Source organism: Heterocephalus glaber, unplaced genomic scaffold (assembly GCF_053883595.1).
Source record: "Heterocephalus glaber isolate CG9 unplaced genomic scaffold, H.glaber_assembly_v1.0 deba00001067, whole genome shotgun sequence".
In the NCBI taxonomy this organism is placed as follows: domain Eukaryota; kingdom Metazoa; phylum Chordata; class Mammalia; order Rodentia; family Bathyergidae; genus Heterocephalus; species Heterocephalus glaber.
Window position 1 is genome coordinate 6554721 of NW_028258187.1, and position 26176 is coordinate 6580896.

The window sequence follows — 26176 nt, forward strand, 5'->3', positions numbered from 1 at the left end:
GATTAATAATTTTTGGAATACACATTCTCATTATCTGTATACTTATATTTTTATAAATTATAAAATATATATGAGTTAATGGTTATACCATAAAATAGACATTTTTAAAGACACATAGATGAAATCATTAATAAAATATGTAGCTCATGTCCTAGCATGTGCAAGGGCCTGGGTTCAATCCCCAGTACTGCAAACAAAATAAAATAAAACAAAAAATATTTGATTAATTTGTGAGCTAACGCTGTCAGCAGTAGCTGAAGGCACAGCATGCATTCATTGAAAGATCATCCTTAATAGACGTCAGTCTATTTTCTAAGTAGGGCCCTTGATGATTTCAAAACTTTGCCTACCTTGGTGAAGTCAGATTGGATCATCAGTCTTCGCATTTCATACTGTGGCTGACAGAGTGGGAAGTATCCAATCACCCACTTATTTATTCTTCACCTAGACTTGCATTGCTGTCATATTTGAACCATGGTTTTTAATTACTTCAGGAATTCTGAAAGTGATTTGTGTTCCCGCAGTTGATATACTTAAAACCCAGTTAGCATAGAACCTTAGATTCTCATATATCGCTAGAATAAAGAAATAAATGGAGTAATATGGCCAGCTCTGCCACGGAGTAAAAACTTCCATTCTTCCCTTTCCAAGGACTAATTCAGAACTTCATCCTTCCCTCGTTCACTCATTCCTCCAATTGCTATGTATGCGCAAACTGGGTGCGGGCACTGAATACACCGCACTAAAACTCCTCCCTCTTTAAGCTTTTTTATAGAGAAAAGAAAGATAAATAAGTGCAATGGACAGAAGGAAAGCACGGATGCGGGACAAGAGGTACCGTCCCAGCAGTGAGGGCAGTGTCACGTTGCCCTTTGTGGAGTTGAAGCAGTACTGGCCTGGGGTAGCAGTACGGTGCTACTTACTGTAGAGAGGCCAGTAAAGCCCTCCTGAGGTGGTGACACTGGACCAGACATTTGGAGAAAAGGAGCAAACCACGCAGTTCACTAGGAGAGAGGTTAAGGATGAGGAGGTACCGTGAGTTTCTGGGCTTCAGGCCTATGGCTTGTCCCCTGCACGGTCCAGTGAACATGCAGGGCCCTTTAGCAGGTGCCCTGACCTTCAGCCCAGGATTCCGACAGGACCACAGACCCTTTGACACCTCTGCCCTGGCACATGAGCCCTTCGTCATTAGGTGACATAAAACTGAGCCATCTGATGCACTGGGTGACGTAGGCATTTTCCTAGTTTCCATATCTGTTCTTTGAGTCCAGGCCTCTCCCACACTGGTAACAAGTCTCCCTTGGTCATCAGGCCATCTCCTAGCTATCTAATGCCCTGCATTCCTTCCTTTAAGTTCTTCAAACTTCCCCCATACTATAGGTAAACCAAGATAGGATTCGTTCATGGCGAAAGAGAAATAAGGCCCTTCTAAGGACTATATCTGCATGTGAGAAGCTGAGGCAGGAGGACTGGCATGAGTTTGAGGCCAGCCTGGGCTACCTAGTGAGTAAAAGACCACCATAAACTACATTGCGAGACCCTCAAAAATCCAAAGAGAAAAATAAAAAAGAAAAGAAAAGAAAAGAATTACCATATCTACTGTCAAGCCCAGGAACTCTGATAATGCCCGTAATCTTTCCCTGATTTTTTTTCATGTTCCCACTTTGATGATTTGTACAATAAAAAGTAAACAGTAAATATAACTGCTACAGGATGGATGGATGGATGGACAGATAATAAGGTAAAACAAGAGAATGAGTATGCACATTACACAATAAAACACAGAAAAAAATTTAGAAACTTTATTTCTGCAGTAGGTCGTGAGGCCAGTGGTGCTACTGATGACTTCTCTCCTTTATCTTCCTACCAAGACAAGGTTAGATCAGTAGAACTCATTCCTAAAAGACCTGAATTCCTGGTGCTCTTGCCTTCCTATAGGCTTGCACTGGTCTCACACTAACTTGGAGAGACCACCCCCCAAAAAGGACCCAAGAGCTGATCCAGAGGAGCTTTGCAGACTTCCAGGCTGTTGTGCAGCTCCTGAGCCTCCACTGTGTAACAGCATACCTGTCCACCTTAGCAGCCACCCCAGCCACTGTGCCAAGCTCATTTTCATTTCTATTTTTGTTTGTATTTTCACTGTCTCCTTGTCACATGGACTTCTCAGGGGTCTAGAATTTTCTACATTCAGTTCAATGAGACCATTTTTTTAAATTTTACTTTATTGGTACATTTTACATATACAATATAATGACATATGTCATTGGAAATTTGCACCTTTACATAATCTCTCTTGGTTTTTATTTTCCCCCTTTCCCTGCACTCCCTTCAACCCCTCCATCCATCCCTATTTACGAAGACTTTGTTTCCTTTTTTTCATTTTCTCATATTAATTCCATTCCCTTCTTTCCTTTCCCCTACCCCTCTAACTTCCCCTTTGCCTTTGCCCCTTTTCTTCCTATTTCACATTATGTATTATATCTTTTAGTCCTTATTTCCACTTTCAGTTTCTCACACTAGAGAAGCTATTCAGTATTTACATATGTGTGTCCTGTTTACTTCACTTAGGAGTATTGCCTCAATGTGCATCCATTTAGGTATAAATGTCTCTAATTTCTCATTTTTGATGGCTGAGTAGTACTTCATTGCATAAAAAAAAAACCCACATTTTATTTATCCAGTCTCCAGTTGATGGGCATTTGGGCTGCTTCCAAGTTTTAGCTATTACAAATTGTGCTGCTATGAACATGAGTACACATATATCACTGTGGTATGATTCTTTTCTTTAGGGAAGATAGCCAGCAGGAAAATACCTGGGTTAAAATGGGAACTCTAGTCCTAGTTCTTGGAGGTATCTCCATACTGATTTCCACAGTGGTTGCAACAGTCTACACTCCCACCAGCAGTGGAGCAGGGTTCCTCTTTCCCCACAGCCCCGCCAGCATTTGTTATTGGTTGATTTCATGATAGCAGCCATTTTTTCTGGTGTGAGGTGGAATCTCAGCATTGTTTTCATTTGCATTTCTTGAATGAGCAGTGATGTTGAACATTTTTTCATATGTTTATTTGGTATTTCTACTTCTTTGTCTGAGAAATGTCTGTTCATTTCAGATCCCCATTTTCGGACTGGGATTTAAATTTAGGAGGTCTGATCTTTTAAAGTTCTTTATAGATTCTAGATAGCAGACCTTTGTCTGAGGAACAGCAGGTGAAGATTTTTTCCCACATTGTGGGTTGTCTCATCACACTGCTGGTGGTTTTTCTTGCTGTGCAGAAGCTTTTCAGTAAGAAGAGATCCCACTTGTTCATTGTTTGTGCTAGTTCACAGGAAACTGAGGTTTTATTCATAAAATCTTTTCCTACACCAATGTCTTCAAGAGTTCTACCTAGCCTCTGTTCCAGGCAGATTTAGCGTTTCTATTTTAACATTTAGATCTTTAATCCATTTTGATTTAAGTTTAGTGCATGGAGGGAGATATAGGTCTAGTTTTGATCTTTGACAGGTTGAAACCCAATTTTTCCAGCACCATTTATTAAAGAGGCCATCTTTCCTCCGGTGAGGGTGTTTGGCTCCTTTATTGAAGATGAGATGGCTGAGTGTGTCTGGAGTTGTTTCAGCATCTTCTAATCTGTTCCACTGGTCCTCAGGTCTGTTTCTCTGCCAGTACCATGATGTTTTTATCACAGTACTTTTGTAGTATAGTTTCAAGTTGGGGAGTGTGATACCCCCTGCCATGTCTCTGTTACCTAGAATTGCGTTTGCTATTCTGGGTCTCTCTGGTTCCAAATGAATTTTTGGATTGTTTTCTCAAGGTCCATGAAGTATGCTGCTGGGATTTCAATTGGGATTGCATTGAATCTATATAGCACTTTTGAAAGTATGGCCATTTTCACTATGCTGAGCCTTCCTACCCAGGAGCAGGGGATGTCTTTTGATTTTCTGATATCATCTTCAATTGCTCGTTTCAGAGTGCTATAGTTTTCAGAGAAGAGGTCTTTGATTTCTTTCATTAGGTTGATTCCTAGGTATTTCAGTTTTTTGGATGCCATTGTGAAAGGAATTATTTGCCCTATTTCTCTCTCAGTGAATCTCTTGTTCATGTAGAGGAAAGCTATTGATTTTTGTGTGTTGACCTTGTATCCAGCTATTTTACTGAATTTGGTTATCAAGTCTAGAAGACTTTTGGTGGAATTCTTGGGGTCTTCTATGTAGAGTATCATGTCATCTGAAAATAATGACAAATTGACTTCTTCATTTCCTATCTTTATTCCTTTTATTTCTTTCTCTTGTCTAATTGCCGTGGCTAATGTTTCCAAAAGTATATTGAACAGGAGTCATGACAGTGGACATCCTTGTCTTATTCCTGATTTTAGTGTGAAGGATTTCAGTTTTTGACCATTTAGTATGATAATGGCTGTTGGTTTTTCATAGATGACTTTTATCAGATTGAGGTAGAGGCCATCTATTCCAATTTTTTGTAGGGTTTTTATCATAAATGCATGTTGGATTTTGTCAAATGCTTTTTCTGCATCTATGGAGATAATCATATGGTTTTTGTCCTTGGCTCTATTGATATACTATATTACATTGATTGATTTACATATGTTGAACCATCCCTGCATCCCTGGAATGAATCCCACTTGGTCAGGGTGTATGATCTTTTTGATGATCTTCTGCATTCTATTTGCCAGTATCTTATTAAGAATTTTTGCATCTATGTTCATTAGTAAGATTGGCCTATGGTTCTCTTTTTCGGTTGGGTCTTTCTCTGCTTTGGGGATCAAGGTGATGCTTGCTTCCAGGAATGAATTCAGGAGTACTGCTTCCCTTTTAATCTCACTGAAGAGTTTAAACAGTAGTGGCAGTAGTTCCTCTTTAAATGTCTTGTAGAATTCAGCAGTGAAGCCATCAGGACCTGGGCTTTTCTTAGTTTGTAAGTTTTTAATTATGTTTTCAATTTCATTGATTGATATTGGGTCGTTTAGAATTTTTAGGTCTTCTTCAGTCAACTTTGGTAATTCATATGTATCTAGGAATCTATCCATTTCTTTTGTGTTTTTCATCTTATTGGTGTATAGGTTCTTGCTTTTTTTTTTTTGGTACCGGTACCAGGGCTCGAACTTGGGTCCTTGCACTTGCACAGCAGGCAGTGAAACCACTGAGCTAAATCCCCAGCGCTATTGGCATATAGGTTCTTGAAGTAGATATTGATGATCCTCTGGGTTTCTGTTGGGTCCATTGTAATTTCATCCTTGTCATTCCTAATTGTATGGATTTGGGCCTTTTCTTTCCTTTTTCTGATAAGGTTTGCTAAGGGTTTATCAATTTTGTTTATTCTTTCAAAGAACCAACTCTTGGCTTCATTGACTTTCTGTATCATTCTCTTAGTCTCCATTGCATTGGTTTCTGCTCTGATCTTTATAATTTTCTCCCTTATATGAGCTTTGTGTTTGTCCTGCTCTTCTTTTTCTAGAAGCTTGAGGTTCAGCATCAGCTTCTTTAATTGGGCTCGCTCTGTTTTCCTAATATAAGTATTCAGTGCTATGAACTTCCCTTGTAAGACTGCTTTCATTGTGTCCCATAGATTCTGATATGTTGTATTGTCATTGTCATTTAATTGGAGGAACTGTCTGATTTCTTCTTTAATTTCCTCCGTGACCCTTTGGTTATTCAGAAGTGTGATGTTCAATTTTCATGTGTTTATGAAATTCTTGCAGTTTCTTTTGCTATTGATCTCCAATTTCATCGCACTATGGTCTGATAATATACAGGGGATAACTTCAATTCCTTTGCACTTACTTTAACATGTTCTATGAGCGAGTATGTGGTCTATTTTGGAGAATGACCCGTGTGCAGCTGAAAAGAATGTGTAGTCTGATTTTGTGAGGTGAAACACTTTGTAAAGATCTGTTAAATTCATTTGTTCAGGAGTTCAATTGAGTTCTAGTATTTCATTACTTATTTTTTGTCTCATTGATCTATTTGTGACAGTGGGGTATTGACGTCACCCACTACTATTGTATTAGTGCTTATATGATTTTTCATGTCTATTAGTATTTGTTTTATATAGTTGAGTGCACTAGTGCTTGGTGCATAGATATTTATGATTGTCATCTCTTCCTGTTGGATTGTTCCCTTTACAAGGATGTAGTGTCCTTCTTTGTCTCTCTTAATCAGTGTTGGTTTGAAATCCACTTGATCTGCAAAGAGGATAGCTACTCCTGCATTTTTGGGGGGTTCCCGTCGCATGGAGGATTGTTTTCCACCCTTTAACTTTCAGTCTATGAGTTTCTTTTTGAATTAAATGTGTTTCTTGTGTGCAGCATATTATTAGATTTTCCTTCTTGACCCATTCTGCCAGTCTATTTCTTTTGATTGGTGAATTGAGACCATTAACATTGATGGTTATAACTGATACATATTGACATCATTTTCACAACTTTTTCTTTTTGTTGGATTCTCCCACTTTACATTTAATTTCTTGTCATGCCTGATGGATTCATTTGGCTGTGCTTCTTGGGGTTGTGATCCTCATTGTCTTTTCCTAGGATATTTTCTAAAATTTTTGGAGTGCTGGTTTGGTATTCATGAAGTTCCTAAGGTGCTCTTTGTCATGAAAGTATCTTATTTCACCATCAATTTTGAAAGATAGTTTTGCAGGGTACATCAATCTGGGTTGGAGGCTGTTTTCCTTTAGGGCTTGAAACACATAACTCCAAGCTCTCCTTGTCTTGAGGGTTTGCATTGAGAAGTCTGCTGTGATTCTGATGGGCTTTCCTTTGTATGTGATTTGTTTCTTCTTCTCTCACTGCTTGTAGAACTTTGTTCTTCTGTTGGGTTTCTGGAATCTTAATAATTATATGCCTATGTGTGGATTATTTTGATCAAGGCTATTTGGAGTCCTATATGCCTCATTTATCTGTATGTCAAGTTCTTTTCCCCTGCTTGGGAAGTTTTCTGCCATTACTTCTGTGAACAGTTTTTTTAATGTCATCTGCACTCTCTCCTTTTTCTTCATTGACTCCAATGAGTCTTATGTTATTCTTCTTTGCATCCTCTAGCAGCTGCTGGATTGATTTCTCATGGTCCCTTACAATTTTGAAGCAGTTTTTCTTTTCCTGTTCACTAATTGCAATCTTATCTTCTATATCTGAAATTTTGTCCTCACATTGCCTCATTGCACTATGTAGACTTTCAATGGAGTTTTTAATCTCCTGGAAATCTGTTTGAATCATTTTATGGATTCCATTTGTTTCCTACGTTGGGATTCCATCATGTCCCTCAGCTCCTCTCTAGATTTATTAATCATGTCTTGCACTATGAGCGCAATCTCTGTTTTTTAACTGAGAAATTTTTTCTGATTTCATTTTTTCCAGATCCTCTTTTGTTGCCAGTTCAAGGAGTCCAGGTGGTTGAGTATCAGAGTGTTCCATCTTGTTCCCCTTTGTGGCTGCTGTAGGTAATCTGGAAGTCTGTTTTTCAGACTTGTTTACATGTCTTCTCATTTTGATGGAGGGGGCAGTGTGCTGTTGCTACCCACGTGGCTCACCTCTCATCTGAAAGCAGTGAAACAGTGGCCCAGAAGCCCCTTCCTCTATGCTGGGAGCAGTGGAGCGGTGGCCCAGAAGCCCCTTCCTCTGTGCTGGGAGAGGTGGAATGGTGGCCTGGAAGCCCCTTCCTCTGCACTGGGAGTGGTGGTACCCAATGTGACCATTAGTGACATATTTCTCTCCTAAATATCTAAATCAGCAGATTCTAGAGTCTTAGTTCTGGTAAATAAAACTTGCAAATTGGCTTTTAGTTCTTCCTGTGTTTGAAAGGCTGAGTTCTTCTCCTTATGGTCTACCTCTTGTTTTCTAACCAGCTATGAAGGTCAAATCCTAACAGTAAATTCTCTTCTGATTCTGAGAGTCTTTGGATTTTAAATTTGTTTTGTTTAAATCTTGCATTGAATAATGTACAGATATGTTCTATCAGATATATCTAGCACATTTCTTATCTGTTGATGCTTGACATCCATCCATTCTGTGCAGAATTTTATGACTTCCTAGCCTGTGGTGGTTTCTGTTTGTATAATGGTTTTATGAAGGTGCATCTCACATTCCCTGTGTGTCACAGTTAGTAAAATCTAGGATTTTCATGCTTTCTATTTTTCCATTCCTTTTTTGTGCCTAGCACATGCTAGATAAAGAGTAAAATATTAAAAATAAATAAAACAATTGACTGTGGCTTGAACCCTCAGGCCATTAACTGATCTCAGCACTTTTCTTTGCTAAGAGCTTGAGTCAAACATAAAAACAAATTTACACAGTTGCTCTTTGGAATCAATCATTCTGTCCCCCACCCCCATGTTTCCTTAGCTGTCCTGTTGGCAAGAACCAGATTCAGAGCATGCTTCCTGAGCACCATCTGTATGCCAGGCATTTTCACAAAGGTCTTCCAGTCCTCACAAAGCTCCCAAGAAGGATATTAACTATGAGAAAGAAAGACTCAGTAAAGTAGGTAATGGCCAAAGGTCCCCCTAGAGTGAGTGACAGGGCCAGGACTTGAACTCAGGCCTTTCAAGTTGATTCCTGCTTTGATTAAACATCTGGATTCTCAGAGGCTGCCTCTTCCTGGAGACATTAGTTGTAGGACTTCTGGGAAATCTTCCTCTTACACGTGAGGTAGGAGTTCATTTTTGCCTCTTTGCTAATAAAAACAAAATAATGAACTCTAGAACAATTAATAATGCAGACAACATGCCAATTTCATAGCACACTTTCTGTTCTTGATGAATTTTTTTTCTGATTTTGGCTACATGTAGAATAAAAATGAGTGTGCAAAATTAAAAACAATCCTCAGTCTGCCTAGAGGAAAATGAGAGCCACAACTTCTAGCTCTAAGAACAAATAAAAGTTGTTTTTATTTTTAATTAAGTATGCTTAGCTTAAGTACATTTTCTCTTAAAATATAATGACTAAACCATGATTTCTTTTTGTTTATTCATTTAAAACACAAATAAAGGTAGATAATCAATAGATCATAATCTCAAACTGGACGATTTACAAGTTAATAAGCTTGAGTCAATAGATATTCCATAACGAAGCTCTCAATGCTGAACCTGACATAATTTGCTTTGCACTAAGCTGGTTGACTCAATGCTTTAATTTAATTCCAATATTAACTGAAAAATCCAAGGAAATGGGGAATTTAAATCCTATTATAATAAAATATTTTCTAAGCAACAACTCAGTAGCATGCCACAAGTCCTTATGTCTGCCACTGAGTCTGCCCAACCAGCTGGGTTCTGGATGTTGGTAACCCAGAACCCCCTTGGAGCCTGGTACACATGAACTGTAGAAGACTGCCAATGGTCTGTCTTTGCAATAGCTTTTCTGTCAGGTACAACTATCATACTTTTGTTCTATAATGTCTGGCTTTCTTGATCTATGGCCAAACTATTATATTTGGGATTGCAAGGGGTTTTCCCATTTTGTTCATATTTTTATACTTATTGCACACAACTGCAGTACATAATGATTACATTCATTGTGGAAGGTGGTACATGCACAAAACGCATCTTATTTCTTTTTGCTTCCCCTTCCTTTCCTCCCCCATCACCCATCTCTTGATCCACTTCCCATCTGCAAAAGATCTGTAAAGCAGTTCCTCTATTACTCTTTTTTTTCTTTTTTTTTCCTTAAATTCTTTTATTGGTACATTTTAGGTATACAATACATTTACATTTATCATTGGGTGCTTGTACCTGTACATGACCTATCTTAGTTCTTATTTTTTCCCCATTACCTGTGCACCCTTCACCCCCTCCACCCTTCCCTATTTACATAGATTTCGTTTCCATTTTTTTTTCCTTTTCTCATAGTTTTTCCTTTCCCTCTTTTCCTTTCCCCTTCCCCTCCAACCACTCCTACCCCTTTGGACCTTTTCTTCCTATTTCAAATTATCAATTATTCATTTTAATCATTTTAATCCTTATTTACACTTTCAGTTTCTCACACTAGAGAAACTATTCGATATTTACACATGTGTGTCCTATTTATTTCACTTAAGAGTATGGCCTCAATGTGCATCCATTTAGCTATAAATGTCTCTAGTTTCTCATTCTTCATGGCTGAGTAGTACTCCATTTTATTAAAAAAAAACACATCTTCTTTATCCAGTTCCCAGTTGATCGACAGCTTGGGCTGTTTCCAAGCTTTCACTATTACAAACTGTGCCACTATAAACATGGGTGCACATATATCGCTGTGGTATGATTCTTTTAATTCTTTTCGAAAGCTACCCAGCAGAGGAATAGCTGGGTCAAATGGAACCCCTAGTCCTGGTTCTTTGAGGTATCTCCATACAGATTTCCACAGTGGTTGCACCAGTCTGCACTCCCACCAACAATGGAGAAGGGTTCCTTTCTCCCCACACCCCTGCCAGCATTTGTTATTGGTTGATTTCTTGATAGCAGCCATTCTTTCTGGGGTGAGGTGGAATCTCAGTGTTGTTTTCATCTGCATCTCTCGAATGACCAGTGATGTTGAACATTTTTTCATATATTTATTTCCTGCTTTTCCTTCTTTGTCTGAGAAATGTCTGTTCATTTCATATACCCATTTTTGAATTGGGTCTTTGAATTTGGGGGGTCTAATTTTTTTCATTTCTTTTTATATTCTAGATAGTAGTCCTTTCTCTGAGATACAGATGCTAAAATTTTCTGCCCACATTGTAGGTTGTCTCTTAGCTCTGTTGGTGGTTTCTCTTGCAGTGCAGAAGCTTTTTAATAAGATGAGATCTCAGTTGTTGATTCTTTGTGCTAGTTCCCGTGCTACTGAGGTTTTGTTCATAAAGTCTTTTCCTATACCAGTGTCTTCAAGAGTTCTACCTAACTTATCTTCCAGCAAGTTTAGTGTTTCTGTTTTAGTATTTAGATCTTTAATCCACTTCGATCTTAGTTTAGTGCATGGTGATAGGTATGGGTGTAGTTTTAGTCTTTTGCAGGTTGAAATCCAGTTTTTCCAATATCATTTATTAAATGGGCTATCTTTCCTCCAATGAGGGTGGTTGGCTCCTTTGTCAAAGATGAGCTGAGTATGTCCTCAGGTTATCATGGACAGCCTGACTCCCTGAAAGCAAAGCAGTTGGCAGGCTGGGGTCAAAAGGCAGAAGGAAGCCTTTTCTGGTGCCCTTAAAGGAAAATCTGTCCCAAGAAAGAGCATCTTATGTCTTCACCTTCCAGAGTCTGGCAGTATCTGTGGGGAGCATAGGAGAGCATAGGACAGACATCCCAGACACCTTCAAGGTCATCAGAACAGACTGCAGTCTGAGCGCCTCCAGTGCAGTCCTGGTTCTGCCCCTTGTAATTGTATAACCATGGACGATGTGCTTCAACTATCCTTTCATCCATTTCCTTATCTGAAAAATGAGGGTAGTGATAGTCTCTTCCTTGTGAGGTTGTCTTAAAGCTTACACAATTTAATATACATGGAGTACTTGAAAAGCACTCACTGTCGTAACCCTTTGAGATCCTCTCTAGGAGAGGAATTTGAAGGATAAAGAACTGCTGAGAAGAGCTTGAGAACAGCACTAGATGCAGCTGTCAGATGTGTCCCTTTATTTTCCATCCTCGCGCCATCCTCAGCCTGGTTTGGGGTTTGTGCCATGGCGGGTGAACATTTTTACTCAGTGCTCGCTCTCTGAAGTCATGAGCCTCTAGCAGTGTCACCATGGCTCTGGTGGCTTGTGCTTGCTCACTTGAGGCTTCTGGAGCTGCACAACCTTGTTCAGTGCTGATCCACGCCTGTCACCCGAGCTGGGCTCTGTGCACTGGGGAATGCATAGGCTGGCTTCAACGGCCACTTCGAATAGCTCCAAAAGGACTCTGCTAGGAGCTGCCATTAAAATGAAAAGTTACTGTGTACACAAAATAGCACAGAAAGAGCCATGTCATGCCCAATTTTAAAAAACAAGCTATGCCTAAATATCTCTAAAGGAGTCTTTCAAAAGATACAAAATAAAAATTCTAAGTGATAAAACAACCTTGTAGTCTCATTCAATTGAAGATTTTTTTTCTTAAGGACATGTAAAAGTTTTTTTTTTCTAAAATAAGTGTTCTAAATGATAGAGTCCTAGATTTTTAAAAATTAGGTATATGGCATGATAGTTTCTTTTCAGAACAGCTACCGTATTGCCAGTAAGGTAATACACTCATTCAGCAGACATCTCTTCAGCACGTGTGTGGTGCCAACCACATACCGTATCCCTGGCCCCTGTCCTCTAAGAGCAAAGGGCTGGTGGGAATAAAGGACAGGTGAACCGATCCCTATTGTGCCAGACCATGGCAGGAACAACGGGAAGAGCAGAGGAGAGAAGCGGGTAACTGTGTGGGGAGTCAAGAGACTCTTCCGGTTGGAGGTGCCATTATATTCCTGTTCTCAAGGATGATCTGGCATGGGGGGCATTGGAGAAAAGGGGAAATCCAAGCAGGGGCCTCATGGAAGAGTGCACTGTGATGTATGTGTGCTCCAAGTCAGAGGTGGGGCCCGGTCCAAATGAACAGGGACAGAGGCGGGGTGGCAGAGCCAACCCCAAGACACAGGCTGTGGGACTCAGGCTGATCAGGAGGGGCCACAAGTTCAAACCACAAATGCATCCTGGCCAGATCTAGCTTCTGGGGCCCCTCTGACTTTCAAACTAAAGAAAGTGGACTTGAGTGTTCTGCTTGACTTTGGAAATGAAATAGGATCCAGGAGAGCCAGTGAGTGACACTGGCGAACACTGGAAAAGCTTTACCAGAAAGTTCTGTCATTTCTGCTCCTTCTCTTTTTTTTCTTTTCAAAAACCAGTCAAAATGATTTTCTGTTCACTGTAACTAAATATTCTTGACTAGGGCATTGCTACACCAATTCCCACCTTTCTTGTAACTGTAGGTTGTAAGTTTTAGAAACTGGCTGTCATATTTCTCCCTGGAAAATACAAGTGATTTCTGTGTTTGAACTTAACATTGTTGACTTCTATATATTTCTAGATTTTTTTGAAACCTTTGGGTAATCAACAACCATATGTCTCATGCTCCAAGTTGTGTACACCTTATTTAGTCAGGATAGGTTAGGATAGGATAGGACTCTGTGTAACAATAAAACTCCCAGTCTCTGAGCTTACCCTGACAACGAGGTGGAAAGTTGCAGAGGGATTAGGCTGCCCTTCTCCGTGTATGCCAGTGCAGATGTGGCAGGGGAAGAGCATGCTGGAGAATTACACAAGTGACTGTAAAACTCACACCTGAGAGTAGCCCTCCTCCCTCTGCCCAAATGCCATAGCCAAGTACAATTACCAGTACAAGAATAAAGAGAGGACATCTGTCATACTCATTTGTTGTATTAATGGGAAGACTTCTAAAGCTTTATGATTAGATGGGATTTGTCTATATGATGTAAGTAAATACTGTTTATTAGATAAGGACAATTTCCTCTATTTTTGTGTGGCTGAAAGATGTTGTCATGAAGGGATGCTGAATTGTGTTGATCCGAATGAGATGATCAAATGTAAGTCAACTTCTATGGGCCAGGCCCTGAGACTGAGTGACAGTGTCTCCTCCGAGTTCACGCGGAACTCCAAGGTGATGGTTTTGGGAGGCGGATCCTTTGGTGCCGTAGGTGACTCAGTCATGGTGCTGGGGCCTCCATGAGTGGGATTTGTGTCCTTAGGAGAAGGGCTCTAGAGTGGTTCTGCCGTGTGAGGACGTAGTGAGAAGACGCCTACGAGCCAGGAAGTGCGCCCTCTCCAGAACCCACTCTACCAGCACCTTGATCTCCGTGCCCCTTTCCAGGATGGTGGGAAATCAGTGTCTGTGGTTCATAAGCCATCTATGCTACATTATTCTGTTATAGGAGCTGTTCAGAGACCCAGAAACTCTTGCAGGCATTCCACCAGGTCACAACAAAGACAGAATGTGATTTTTTCTCCTTCTTGTCCTCTTATGAGTGCACAGGGGAGTTCTCCAGAGGCTACATGATAGGTCACAGTATCATCATCTGCAGGCTCAGAGGATGTCTGTTTGTATATTCTTGTCCTTTAAAATCCCCCAACTTTAATTTTTAGTATGATAAATATTGATACAAACCACAGAAACAAAACCTTTTGGAATCCTCAATTGTTTTTAAGAAACAGGGTCCTCAGACCAAAATACTAGGACCACTGATATAGTTGTCGATATTTTTGAAGGCAGTATGGTACAGAAATAAGATGATACACTGTGTATTGCCTGCAGTGTGACTTTTGCAAGTTACTTAGCTTATCTGAGCCTCAGTTTCCTTATGTGTTACAATACCAACTTGCTAGCTTCGTAGCTTCATGGGAAGATGCAATGAGATACTGCAAGCAAAGCACTTTACACCAGGTCTGACGCAGTAGGAGGAATGCTTGGCCAAATAATAATCTGTTCTCAGACTGATATACAGAAGAATGATAAATTAATAATTTTTGTTCCCAGTGGGGAGAAGAGTGGAAGACTGGGGGGGAAGGAAGTCATAGAACCTTTCCTTGTATACTCTTCACTTAGAATGCACAACTTTTCAAAAATAATAATTTAATTAAAACTTAAAATAGAACTTCCCTGCTCCTCATAGCAAGTCACGCCTGGTGGTCTATGTGCCACTTCATTGATGAAGCTCTGCTATTGCCAATGTATCTGGACAGAGAGCTCCGCACACCAGGGGCACTGGCTCTGGGTCTGACACACAGCTGTGCTACAGACACTGCAGCTCACACGAGTTCATTCACCCAGGCCTGAGCACGTGAACCCACACAGGTCTGGGCTAACCTGGTCTCCACCCACAATGTAAGAAGGAAGCTTTGATTTTCAAGACATATTATACCTTCCTCCTCTGCAGCATCACCCTCAACACATTGTTGAAGCTTTCCCATCAATATACAAATATGCACTAGTTCCTTCCACTTAGAAATAAAGTGATGCTCTAGACCCTGCCAGCCACCACGCCCTGTCCCCAGTCCCCTCTGCAGAGGAACGTCTCAAAGTTTCGTCACCATGCAGGATTTCCGCTTGCAAGCAACTGGCTCTCTCCACCCAGGCCAGGTAGACTCCTGTCCCTGTCACTCTGCTAAAAGGCCACAGAGGTCTTCCTGTGCACTGACCATTCTAGTGTCACCTAGCACTGCTGACTACACCTGCTTTACAAATCCCACTGCTGCCTGTGCCCCTGAGCTCATGCTCTGCTGGCTGTCTTCCCACCTCACAGGTCCAGTCTAGGTTTCCATAACTGGCTCCTCTGAGGTCCCCTGCTCTGCCTTGTCCTCCCTCTGTGGTTGAGTTTGGCCCTCGGTGCTCTCTCTACCTGACCTGCTGTCTCTCTAGATGCCCGTGTTGGTCCCACCCCATCCTCCCTGCCTGAGACAGGCCTGCAGTAGACTCTGTGCACAGGCATGGGTGGCACCCCCACTTGTTGAGTACCCACCTAGACCAGCCACAGTGGAGGCACAGCAGAGGCTGAAGCTGCAGGCATCTGTCCCCGAGGAGCTCTGTTCCCACAGAAATGACCCAGATGCATGACACCAACACTGTGTGTTGTGCTGAAAAGTGATGAGCGCTTTGGAAAAAAATACCAAGCCAGGCAAAGGGAGTAGAAAATGTGAAGAGGCGGAGGAGACTGGGCAGTTTTAGGTAGGAAGGGTTCTTTGACAGGGTGAACCATGGGTAAAGGGTGCAGACAGAGGAAAAAGCTGGCACCAAGGCCTCAGGCAAGAACTTACTTCCTGGTGCCCTGCAGGGGAGGAAGGGTGGAACTGTCCAAAGGGAAGAGGGAGGCCAGCGGAAGAACAGGGGCTTCCTGTGGGTGACATGGGAGCCACTGCAGGTCTGGAGCAGAGGAGTGGCATGACCTGACTCGACTTTCAGAAGACACGGGCGGTTCTGTGGACAGTGAGGGTCAGGGTTACAAGTGGGGAGACAGGCTGAGAGACTTGCAGTGGTGGCTGAGAAGAGAAGGCCCCGGGGGCCAGGCCTGGAGAGCAGAGGTGTGAGGGCTCTGGGATTCTGGATGACTTTTGAAGTTAAGTAAATCGAAGACCATTTCCTAATGGTTAGATGTGGCTGAGAGGAAAAGTGGACAAATCCACAGGTTTTGGCCTAAACAAGTGAAAGATGGGATTGTCAGGAATTGCAAACAAACAGACGATGCAATGAAGCTGCTCTGCTGGGAGCATCTGACACATTTCAATCAGGGGAACCAGTCTCTAGGGGCCTGGGGAGAGGGAACCCATCATAGGAATAAGTGTGACCCACTCCCTGCATGTTCGGAAAGCCTGCTAACGTCTCCCATTCCTCTCCTGACCTCTGCTGTAGACTGGACTTTGTCTCCTCAAAGTTGCTGTGTTGATGTGCTGACCCTCAGTGTGACTGCATTTGAGACAGGGCCTCCACAGAAGTAACTGGGGTTAAGGGAGGTCACAAAGGCGGTGCCAGGATCCACAGGACTGGTGTCCCTGTGAGGAGGGGGAGACCCTGGACTCCTCTTCCCTTCTGCACATGCCCAGAAAAGAGCCAGGTGAGGACACGCCCAGCAGGCACCATCTACAAGACAGGCGAGAGAACTCACCAAAAACAGCCCTGAACTTGAACTTCTAGCCCCCAGAACAGTGAGAAAATAATTTCCTGTTTTTTTAAGCTTCTCAGTCTGTGGTGTTTTCATTAGGTCAGCCCAAGAAGACAAATCCAACCCCCAGGTTTCTTCACACAGCCGCCAGAGTGAACTCTTTTAAGACTGAAGTGGACTGAAGTCCTTGCCGGGGGCCTTAAGGAGTTTTCCTTGAACTTGGATCCACACTGTCATGCAGTTCCTTGGCCTCAGGACTCACACCATCCACTTCCTGCCGATCTCTGACCTGTGTCATCTGTTCTCCTCCTCACTGGGGCCTCTGTCACCCCAACCCCTTCCTCTGGACAGAACACCAAGTCTGCTCCCACCTGCGAGCATAAAGCGTTGCCAGTGACCTACACATTTCTCCCCTCAGTCTTCCCATCTGGTTTCTCCTGCATCCTTGTCCAAGGAGACTTCCTCAGGGGTCTTCCTGACCAAACAAGAATCTCCCTCATTCTTCCCCTCACCTAGGCTGGATGCCAACTACTGCATCAACTCACTCCTCAAATTTCACTGCATGGGCCGGGCCAGGAATTTAGCTCAGTGGCACTGCACCCACCTCACAAGTGCAAGGTCCTGAGTTCAATCACTGGTACTGCGAGAGACAGAGAGAGAGAGAGAGAGAGAGAGAGAGAGAGAGAGAGAGAGAGAGAGAGAGAGAGATCCATACTTCACTACAATTTCTAATTTCTCTCTCCTCTCTCTCTCTCTGTCTTCTAAATTGCCCATTCTCCCTCATTGTAATAGAGTAGACTAATGCCCTCATCGCCTATGATTTCTGCTGCACTCTTAGAACTTAGCAGGATTCCCAGTTCATAGCAAGCCCTCCAAAAATATACATTTAGGCTTGAACTGAATACATACAACACTCTGGCTGCAATAAGATTCTTTTACATGTATTTTAGTACAGATTTTTCTAGTATTTCCATAAAATAGATTATCAAAGTAGAATTGCTGGGTCACAGTGTGCACATTTTTAATTTTGATAGATCAGAAAGTAGTGCTTTTTAATATTTAGTGTGACTGATTTGCCACTTTAAAATTTAATTATCACAAATTTAATTTTTTGCTCTTCCCCTTTGAAAACTGAGCCATTTCAAAACCACTCCTTTTCTCCCCAATGTTTTTATGGTAGCAGAGGCATCATTGTTCATTTGGCAAAAGCTTAGTTTTTGCTTTACTGATTAAAGTGATACAGCCAACTTGACTATAAAGAAAGTATCTGTGAATTAAATATTCTTTTAATATTGACCTCCCTGTTATAAAATGATGTACTCTAATGACAAAATATAGAATAATACAGAAAAAAATCCCCCCTTAATTTTACATATTATTCTTTTCTGAGTGTCAATATTTGTTCGACAAAGGCATTAAATTGTACACAGCCCTGACACATGAATGCTCCAAACTCAACATGTTAAGCTTGAAATTTACAATTTTTCTAACCAAGGGCCCCTGATGAATCAGGTGTAATTATAGAGAACAACGCCATGAGAAGAGATCTGCATTTATGCTTTCTTGAATCTCTGGAATTAAGTTCTAGAATCCAAGTTGGAACCCAGAGTTAAGGATGCTTTGCACTTGTAGGTCACCTGTGAAGTGACCTCATTGTGGTTCCCAGACGCCAGTGATGTCCCTAAACTTTTCCAGGTGCCTCATGGCTGCTAGGAGCAGGCAAGGGTGTGGCTGGATGCACACTAACAGGTCCCTGCCAGCAGGAAGAATGATGTTCAGACGAATGCAGTTCCCACAGTGAGGCAGGACAGACACCAGTCTAACTGCTTTAACTCAGGTCAGTTGTTAACCATCTCCACCTCATTTTCTTTTAGATAAAAAGACAACCCCATTTCCAAACAACAACTGCAAATTTTGAGGTAGAACAAGTGTTCAATGAAGATTTTTTTTTAAATACTATTTCCAAGAAAATGTTCTTCTATTACCTAGTCCAAATGGCAATCTGTATTTTGGGGGTGAATAACACTTAGATAAGTGAATGAATGAATTCATTCTTAGGGGTTTCATTATTTTATCAGGCACTGATTTTGATCTATAGCACTACAGGGCAAAATTCAGAAGCTCTTCCGTTATTCCTTCAAGCCACAGTGTAGAGTGCTTTACACACAATGGGCTCTGAAAACTGTGCCCAACGCCACTTAGCTGTGGTCCACGGAGCTGACCTGGGTGTCCCTCTGTACAGTCCACTGCTGAGCTCCTCTCCTCGAGGAGAAGCTCCTCAGAGCCAACAGCCTGTGTTTTCCATCTTGTGTCCCCATTACAACTTTAGAAAGTCTCATACATAAGACCCTCAAAAATGTTTTAGGAGTGAATGGAGCTGCTGACTTTCAATGCTTAATGTTTCCATTGACCATTTTGGCAGCTCCACCCCAGTGGAGCTCAGTGATACCTCCTAGCACATCACACACTTTTTAGGCACATAAAGCAGCAGGCTGTGAGCCTAGGGGATATCTTGTTTTCCTTTCTTGTGAGTTGATCTCTGACTTGGCAGAAACGCTGCATGTACCCCACATGTGTGTGTGTTGGCTGCCACTGATAAAAGTCTTCTTTGTACCCCTAGCTTAGAAATACAACGCTACCTCAGTTTATGAACTTAGTTTAATGATTTTGGAAAAGATGGCCATGTTGTGTTTGTGTGGGAAAGATGGCCACCGTCCTGTTTGTCAACCAATGTAGAGTTTGCAAACAAAAACAAAATTTTCCCAAACACTTCTGCTTGCAAACCAAATTGTTTGCAAACAAAAGCGTTTGTGAACTGAGATACCACTGTGTGTTGGCAAAGAAAAGAATGGCAAAGTATGAAATTAGTGTGTGAATTCAGTAAAATTTTTCTGACAGTGTTAACTTCTTGCAGGCTTGAAAGACTCATGCTCAGTTTATCAAGGATAAGTATTCAAATTTGATATTTGGCTAGCAGATAGTAAAAATATTTCTGATCTTTTAGTGGGTGGGAAAAAGATGAAGACTGGTTTGAGTTTTGAAAAAGATAAATACTCAATATAAATTTGTTGGTTAACCTTTGAGGAACTTAAACACTAACTTTATAAATGGAAAAGAAGAAAAAATACCCAACAGAACCCTTGACTCAAATTATTTGGCTTTCGGAAACACAGAAAAATATTTGGTGTTGATTTGTCAGCATTGCTATGTATAAAAGTCACCCAGGTAACTGGATACATTCCATCCACATCTCAAAGGTTTAAGGTAACAGTAAATAAAAGCTTAAACTACTTCTCATAATATTTTTTGTCATCTAAACCACAAACTCTGGCTCTTGATTATATTCTTCCTTCATTTTGTCATAACGGGAAAGTAGAATATAACTCAAAGTATCTGGGAGGTTGATATATTTAAATCTAGATTGCTTTGAAGCTGTCTTTTGTGGGAAGGCAAACCTCTGACGTACTTAATCTCTGAGATTTGGTATTTATGATAACTAAGGAGGGCAAGGAACCCCACCAGCGGATCAGGATTTATAGGCCATAACTCATTCATTTTAGGAAGAGAGAGAACAGTAAATGACAAGCAAAGGCAGAAGAAATCCCATTGGCTGGAAATGAAGTAGACGGTGACCAGGAAGACTAACCCTTGCCAAAGGGTAATAAGCACGCGTAATGCTCTGCAGATGAACACTGAGGTGCCCATACATCACAGTTTGGTTCATTACTGGCAGCAGGGTGAAAAGATTCCTCAGGGCTAAAGTAGGTGGGTTAACTGAAAATGCACCATGAAGACCACAGGGAAAGCTCTGGAAACTGCTGGATCATCAGATCAATAGACTCAAAGATGACTAAGTTAGGTAGCTTTCTGCAGTTTAAACATTTGTGCAGGGAGTATCCCCATGCAGCCTTTTATTGACAGCTACAGATCAATGGTAATTTTTGATCATTTTCAACCTACATAAACCTATTGACCCCATGGCCACCTTCGGGGCACTTCAAGTCGTCAAAAATAATCAGAGGAGATGGTGTAAAATTGTCAGACTGCTCAAGACTCCAAGTAGTTCCATGTGTCCCCAGAAGCAGAGTTGAGAGGTCAAAATGTAGTTCAAATTGCCAGCAGAACCTCAACTAGCAATGTTCCAGAGTCTTGTCTTTATGCTTCATCAAGTGGTGCACTAATTTGCGTCCCGACTGTGACCCTCAGGCATATAAATTTTTAAAATAAAACAGGCTAAATCTCATTGTAAATAAAAGATTGTAGAGAAAGGATTTTATCAAATACAATTTTTCCTGTTTTTCCTTTATTGAGTCGTTCTCTTCATCTGCTGCCTAACAATAGTAGCTAATAGGCATTTAGGATAGAGGAAGGTTATGGACATGGGCATAAAATGGATGAAGATAAAGAGAAGCTAATGCAAGTAGGTAGCCCAGAGTCAGAGGGAACAAAAAATGTAGCTCAAAAGAATCAATAGCTGGGAGGAGTAAAAGGGAGGAAAGAATAAAATGCTGACAATGGAGGGGAAGAAATATATCAAATGTAGAGCATCAAATGCAGATATTCTCCAAAGAGGACAGGGAATGAGAGAAGAATGGAGGAATGGAACAAAAGAAAAGGAGAAAAAAAGACAGGCAAAGCAAAGGAGCAAGAGGAGGAACCTTTCCTTAATGATGACCCTTGCTAGTCAGTGAGACAGACTGCTCCAGCTCCCAAGGAAGAAACTGTGTCCCCAACATGCAGCCCACAGTGCTTGAGCACAAATTTTGAGTTTAAAGAAAATAATAAGTAAATAAATGAAGGAGACACAACCCAGTTCATACAGGGAACTACATCCAGGTCTTGCAGCAGGATTCTAAAATAGTGAACTTTGGTGTTGGAGATCTATTCAGAAGAGAATAATATACATTGCTTCCTAAGGTGCAGATAAATAAATTGTTTTGCTAATTTTAAATTTTCTTTACTTTTTAATTTGGCCTTTGCAAATCACTGAAAAAAAGTGTGCCTATTGTTGAGATCTATTTAAGGGATGTGCGATTTTTTTTTTTGGTGGGAGAAGGTAGTTCTTCAGAAATAAATTAACATGAGAACTTTAAATTTCATTATACAGACATTTTTCCTCTTCAACCCAACATGTGGTTATTTCCCTGTTTTTAAAAGATCAATACAGACCAGATTAAGCAAAATAACTGTTGTAATTACCCGTTGTAGGATCATACCTATAACAATTTCTATGTCAGGCAGGACGAATTTGGGCTTGAGATGGTGGGGATTTTGAGGCCAGGGCATTTTGAATACTTCTGCTTTCAAGGGTCTGAGCCATAAATGTTTATTAAAAGAATCTATCATGAAATCAGGTTTGTTTTTTAATGGTTCCTGGAGTGTGCTGAATGACTGAATGCGGGTTGTTAATCATTAAGTACTCGTGTTACCAAAAGTGTTTGATTGTATTGCCATCTAGGGGCCAAATGGAATTCTCAGCTCTGAAATAAACTGTAATTGAGCAGGTGCTGCTATTGACAATATACATATGTTTTTGCTTTATAGCCCACATGCTTTTCATGTTTCTTATGACAAAAGTGATCTCTAAGTGTTCCCCAACAGCCTCCCTTTCTTATATATAATCTGTTAGAGGTGATTACAATTTGCTTTGGAGCGTATGCTTTTTTTGGCGTCTATTACTGAAGATTCTTGAACAAAGAATTATTCTTTTTTGCATTATTAATCTTGCCCATGTTTGCCCTATTTCCACAGAAAAGGAATCATTTATTGGAAAAGAATGTTTGTAATCAGCACTTGTAGCATCCTCAGATTTAATATTCATTGTGGTCATTCTAGTTCTGTGTTATATTTATCTAAAAGACCAATCCAGTGTTGTGGAGAAATAAGTTTTTAAATATTTATGACCTTACTTTTAATATTTTAAAAAAGAGAAATTAGTATTTCTGTAAAATTTGTTTCAGAGCCTGGTCGCTTAGCAAATGTTTAAATATTAAAAGATTTCAAGAGGTTAGCTTGTAATATCATAATAGAACTTACTGAAATAGGAAAATGGACTTTATAGGTTCCTGATGGGTAAGAGAAATTGTGTTTTCTCTGCCTGTGCTTAACACATAATAAAAAACATGAACACAGTTAGAACTTTATAACTAAGAAAGCGATGATATAGTGTGAAAAATTATTGCTACATTATTTTGAGTTTGTCTAACCAGTTTGTTTGAAAACTTATTCGGTTTTATTTTGTCACCTTATTTTAGATTTATCCAGAAATTTTACAGCCCCAAATTAAAGAGAATTTCCTTACATATAACTGTGTCTGATGTCTTGGATACCGACTCTCAGAAATAAGATCCTGTCTTAGTTACTTTCTCATTGCTGGGACAAAATACCCAACACCCACAAGTTGAAGGAGGAAAGGTTAACTTTAGCTCACAGTTTGTAGAGGTTTCAGCCAGTAGTCTGCTGGCTCCAAGGCAGGGCGGCATGGCAGAGGGGCATCACAAAGGGGAAACAGTCCATGGCAGGGCGGACAGGAAGTAGCGAGCCTTCCTTCTTCTTTCTTGTTTTATTCCATCCAGGCTGCAGCCTATTGGTTGGTGCCACCCACACACAGGGTGGGGGTCTTCCATCATCCACACCCAGAACTGTGCTAACCAATCAGTGGACTAATCCAGTATCATACATCCATGATCCAGTCACTCCCAAAACCCCCACCTATGAGTACATGAGGCTTGGGGGGGACATCTAGATATAAACCATAACAGATCCTCTTCCCACTACATATTCCTCCTCTCTCAGCCACAACGGAAGCCAATTGAAGACTATCTCATGCACACATCTACCAAACCCAACCAGATCACACACATCACTAAATGTAAATATCTTACTGCCCCAGTCAAACTTCCTACTTGGCAACGAGAATGGTATACATCAGAAAACGCTAATTTGTGTGTGTTTACCTACACCACTCAAAGACATAACTCCTACCCTAACCAGACACCACCATCCAGTCCAGATGTGGAAAGTGCACCCCAGGGTCTTTGGAAACATTAAGATTCTTAGCTCCAGTTTAGTTATGCAAGATATGTTAAATGCTCTTCATCAAGCAGGTAAGAAAAAAAAAATCTGCTGTCCCTTTTTTCTTTCCTTTTTAATCAACAAAGACCAAATTCTCAATGCCTCAATAATAAATTACTTTGGGTATGTTTTATAGTTTAGTTATGGTAGGTGTTTTTAACAAATGAGGTCATTTTCACATTGCTATTAATTGTAGGCTTCTCTTGGGGTGTTTGTACATTTATACTCCAGTGGGCTTGTTACTATTTTCTTGTATGTGTTTGTTTTGTGGAGTTTGTAAGATATAAATACACAGCAAGAAAATGAGGGAGGAAGACAGGAAATGCAAGAGTCTTATGTATAAATAAATAGCAGTGGGGATTAGAGAATTTGGATTATTTGGATTAAATCTCCAAACACTTGAGATAAGTGAGTGGGCAGTTATCCATCTCTGTGACACAAGTGGGTGCCACTCATTTTGTTGTGAGCTACATGCAGCCCTGGTCTGCAGCCTCACAGATTTGTCTGAATGTTCATATAGCACATTCGTTGTCTGCAAGGTCTGAAAATTCAAGCCTTGTATCTGACTTGGACTTTCTGGGGATCTGGAATCCTCCATTAGGGGATATGTTCAAGGTGTCGGCAAGAACACGGTCTTCTTAGTGATGGTTTAGGGCTTTCTATGGCTACTGGAGAGCCTTTGGCCTTGGACTTCAGAGCACGGACTTCCAGCCCTTTTTAGCCCTAACTGTCCGCTTTCTTCCAGGGAACAAGCCACCAAGCCCACCTGTTCGGCTTGGAGCCATTCACAACGTACCACATTGGCGTGGTGGCTGCAAACCTCGCAGGAGAAGTTTCAAGCCCCTGGACTCTGGTTCAAACCTTGGAATCTTCCCCAATGCGGCTGAGCAACTTCACTGTGGACCAGAAAGAGAACTCCCGGGCGCTGCTGCTGCGGTGGGCAGAGCCCATGAGGATCAATGGGGTAATCAAGGTAAGGGCCTCCCTGCCCTGGAAGCCAACCTCGGGGTTCTCCGGGGTGCTCTGGGGTCCCTGTGGGTAAACAGCCTTTACAGCCTCTGTAATCTCCTCAATGGCTCCCTGAGCACTCAGTCACAGATCAAACTCAATCACGTATGTGACATGCCCCGTGCCCCTGGATTACCACACTTTGTCCCGCTGGACAGCTGCACTGCACACCCCGAGGCCCAGGAAAGCCGAGTAACTGCTCAGACCCACACAGGAAAGCACAGCCAGGAAGTCACAGAGCCCTAAGCTCCAAGTGACTGTTCTCGGTGCCACCTGAAGGTTCCTCCCTGGTTCTGTTCTTAAGCTTTGCCTAATCTGCACCTGGAGCAGAGCTCCCTAAACAACTCACAGGTGCCTGCTGACTGCCCCAGAAGCAGTCGGACACATGTCACACGTATAGCTAGGCTCCCTTCGTCTGTGAGTGCAGGGAAGGCATGAGTCCATGAATGGCGCATTGTGATGCTTTGAGCCCTCAGCCACGGGAAAGCTGGACCTGCCCTCCCTTTCCGACAGGCCTCTCTCCTGTGGCTGCCTGCCGCCACCTCTATCTCCCATCTCCTCTGGCCCCGTGCCGCAGGCACCTCTGCACCCCAGCACTGTACCTTCTGCAGCCTGCAGCTGCTGTCTCCACCACCCTCCTCAAGGCGCAGAGACCCCCACTTAGTTCCACATAGGACAGAAAAGCTGTAGCTTGTCCTGCAGCCCCCCGAAACCCCTCTGAGGAATGATGGCAGGAAGGAACCCACAGATGGCCTGGGACTGAACTTGGGGGGGCCCATGCGTTTCTGGCTGCCTCTGCCCAGTGCTAGACCTGAGCAGATGACAGAGACAAGCACTTTCTACCAGCCAGCAGCATTGATACCAGACACCCCGCACCCTGGGGCAGGAGCCGCAAGCCCCAGGAACATATCCCAAAATCCTGAGCCAGCCGGAAGTTCCCTCAGAGAGAAAAGCCTCCTCCATGGCGCCCATCAGCTCTTCCTGTATTTGTGTCCCACCCAGTGCCTGCTGCTACCCAGCATGATTGACAACAGGAATATTGACTCCTCTCACCTTCATTTATTTTTTCACCAAATATTTATTGAGCTTCTACTAAGTGCCATGCACTTATTCAAGAGTGAACAAGACAGGAAAGGTCCCTGCTGTCACAGCCCTTACATGTGTATGAATAAGCTTGGGGGAGTCTATGGGAGGAGGACAGAGAGGCAAACAGGAAGCTGGTAAATAAACAAAGTAGGGAGTTTCAGAGAGCAATGGATGCTATAAAGAAAATTAAATAGAGCAAAACAATTATTCCTGCTCAGGCTATTTCAGAATGGATAATCATTTGAATTGAGTTGACATTCGAGCTGAGCCCTGAATGACAAGACAGAGTCATTCATACGAAGATATGGGGAAAAATGTTCCAGACAAAGTGAAGAGCAAATACAAGATAAGGCAGTTGTATACAGTGGAAAGGAAGAAAGGTGAGGTGGTAACCATCGAGGAGCAGAGA

At 41.7% G+C, this 26176-nt stretch overlaps 1 protein-coding gene across 1 annotated transcript in view; it reads left to right on the forward strand.

Moving 5' to 3' along the window:
• The window catches only part of Ush2a (usherin), a 692185-nt gene that overhangs the window by 611136 nt on the left and 54873 nt on the right, over positions 1–26176 (forward strand). The window contains exon 61 of the mRNA XM_013066500.3: positions 24419–24646. Coding sequence (XP_012921954.2) covers positions 24419–24646 — 228 coding nt within the window. The remainder of the gene's footprint in view (positions 1–24418; positions 24647–26176) is intronic.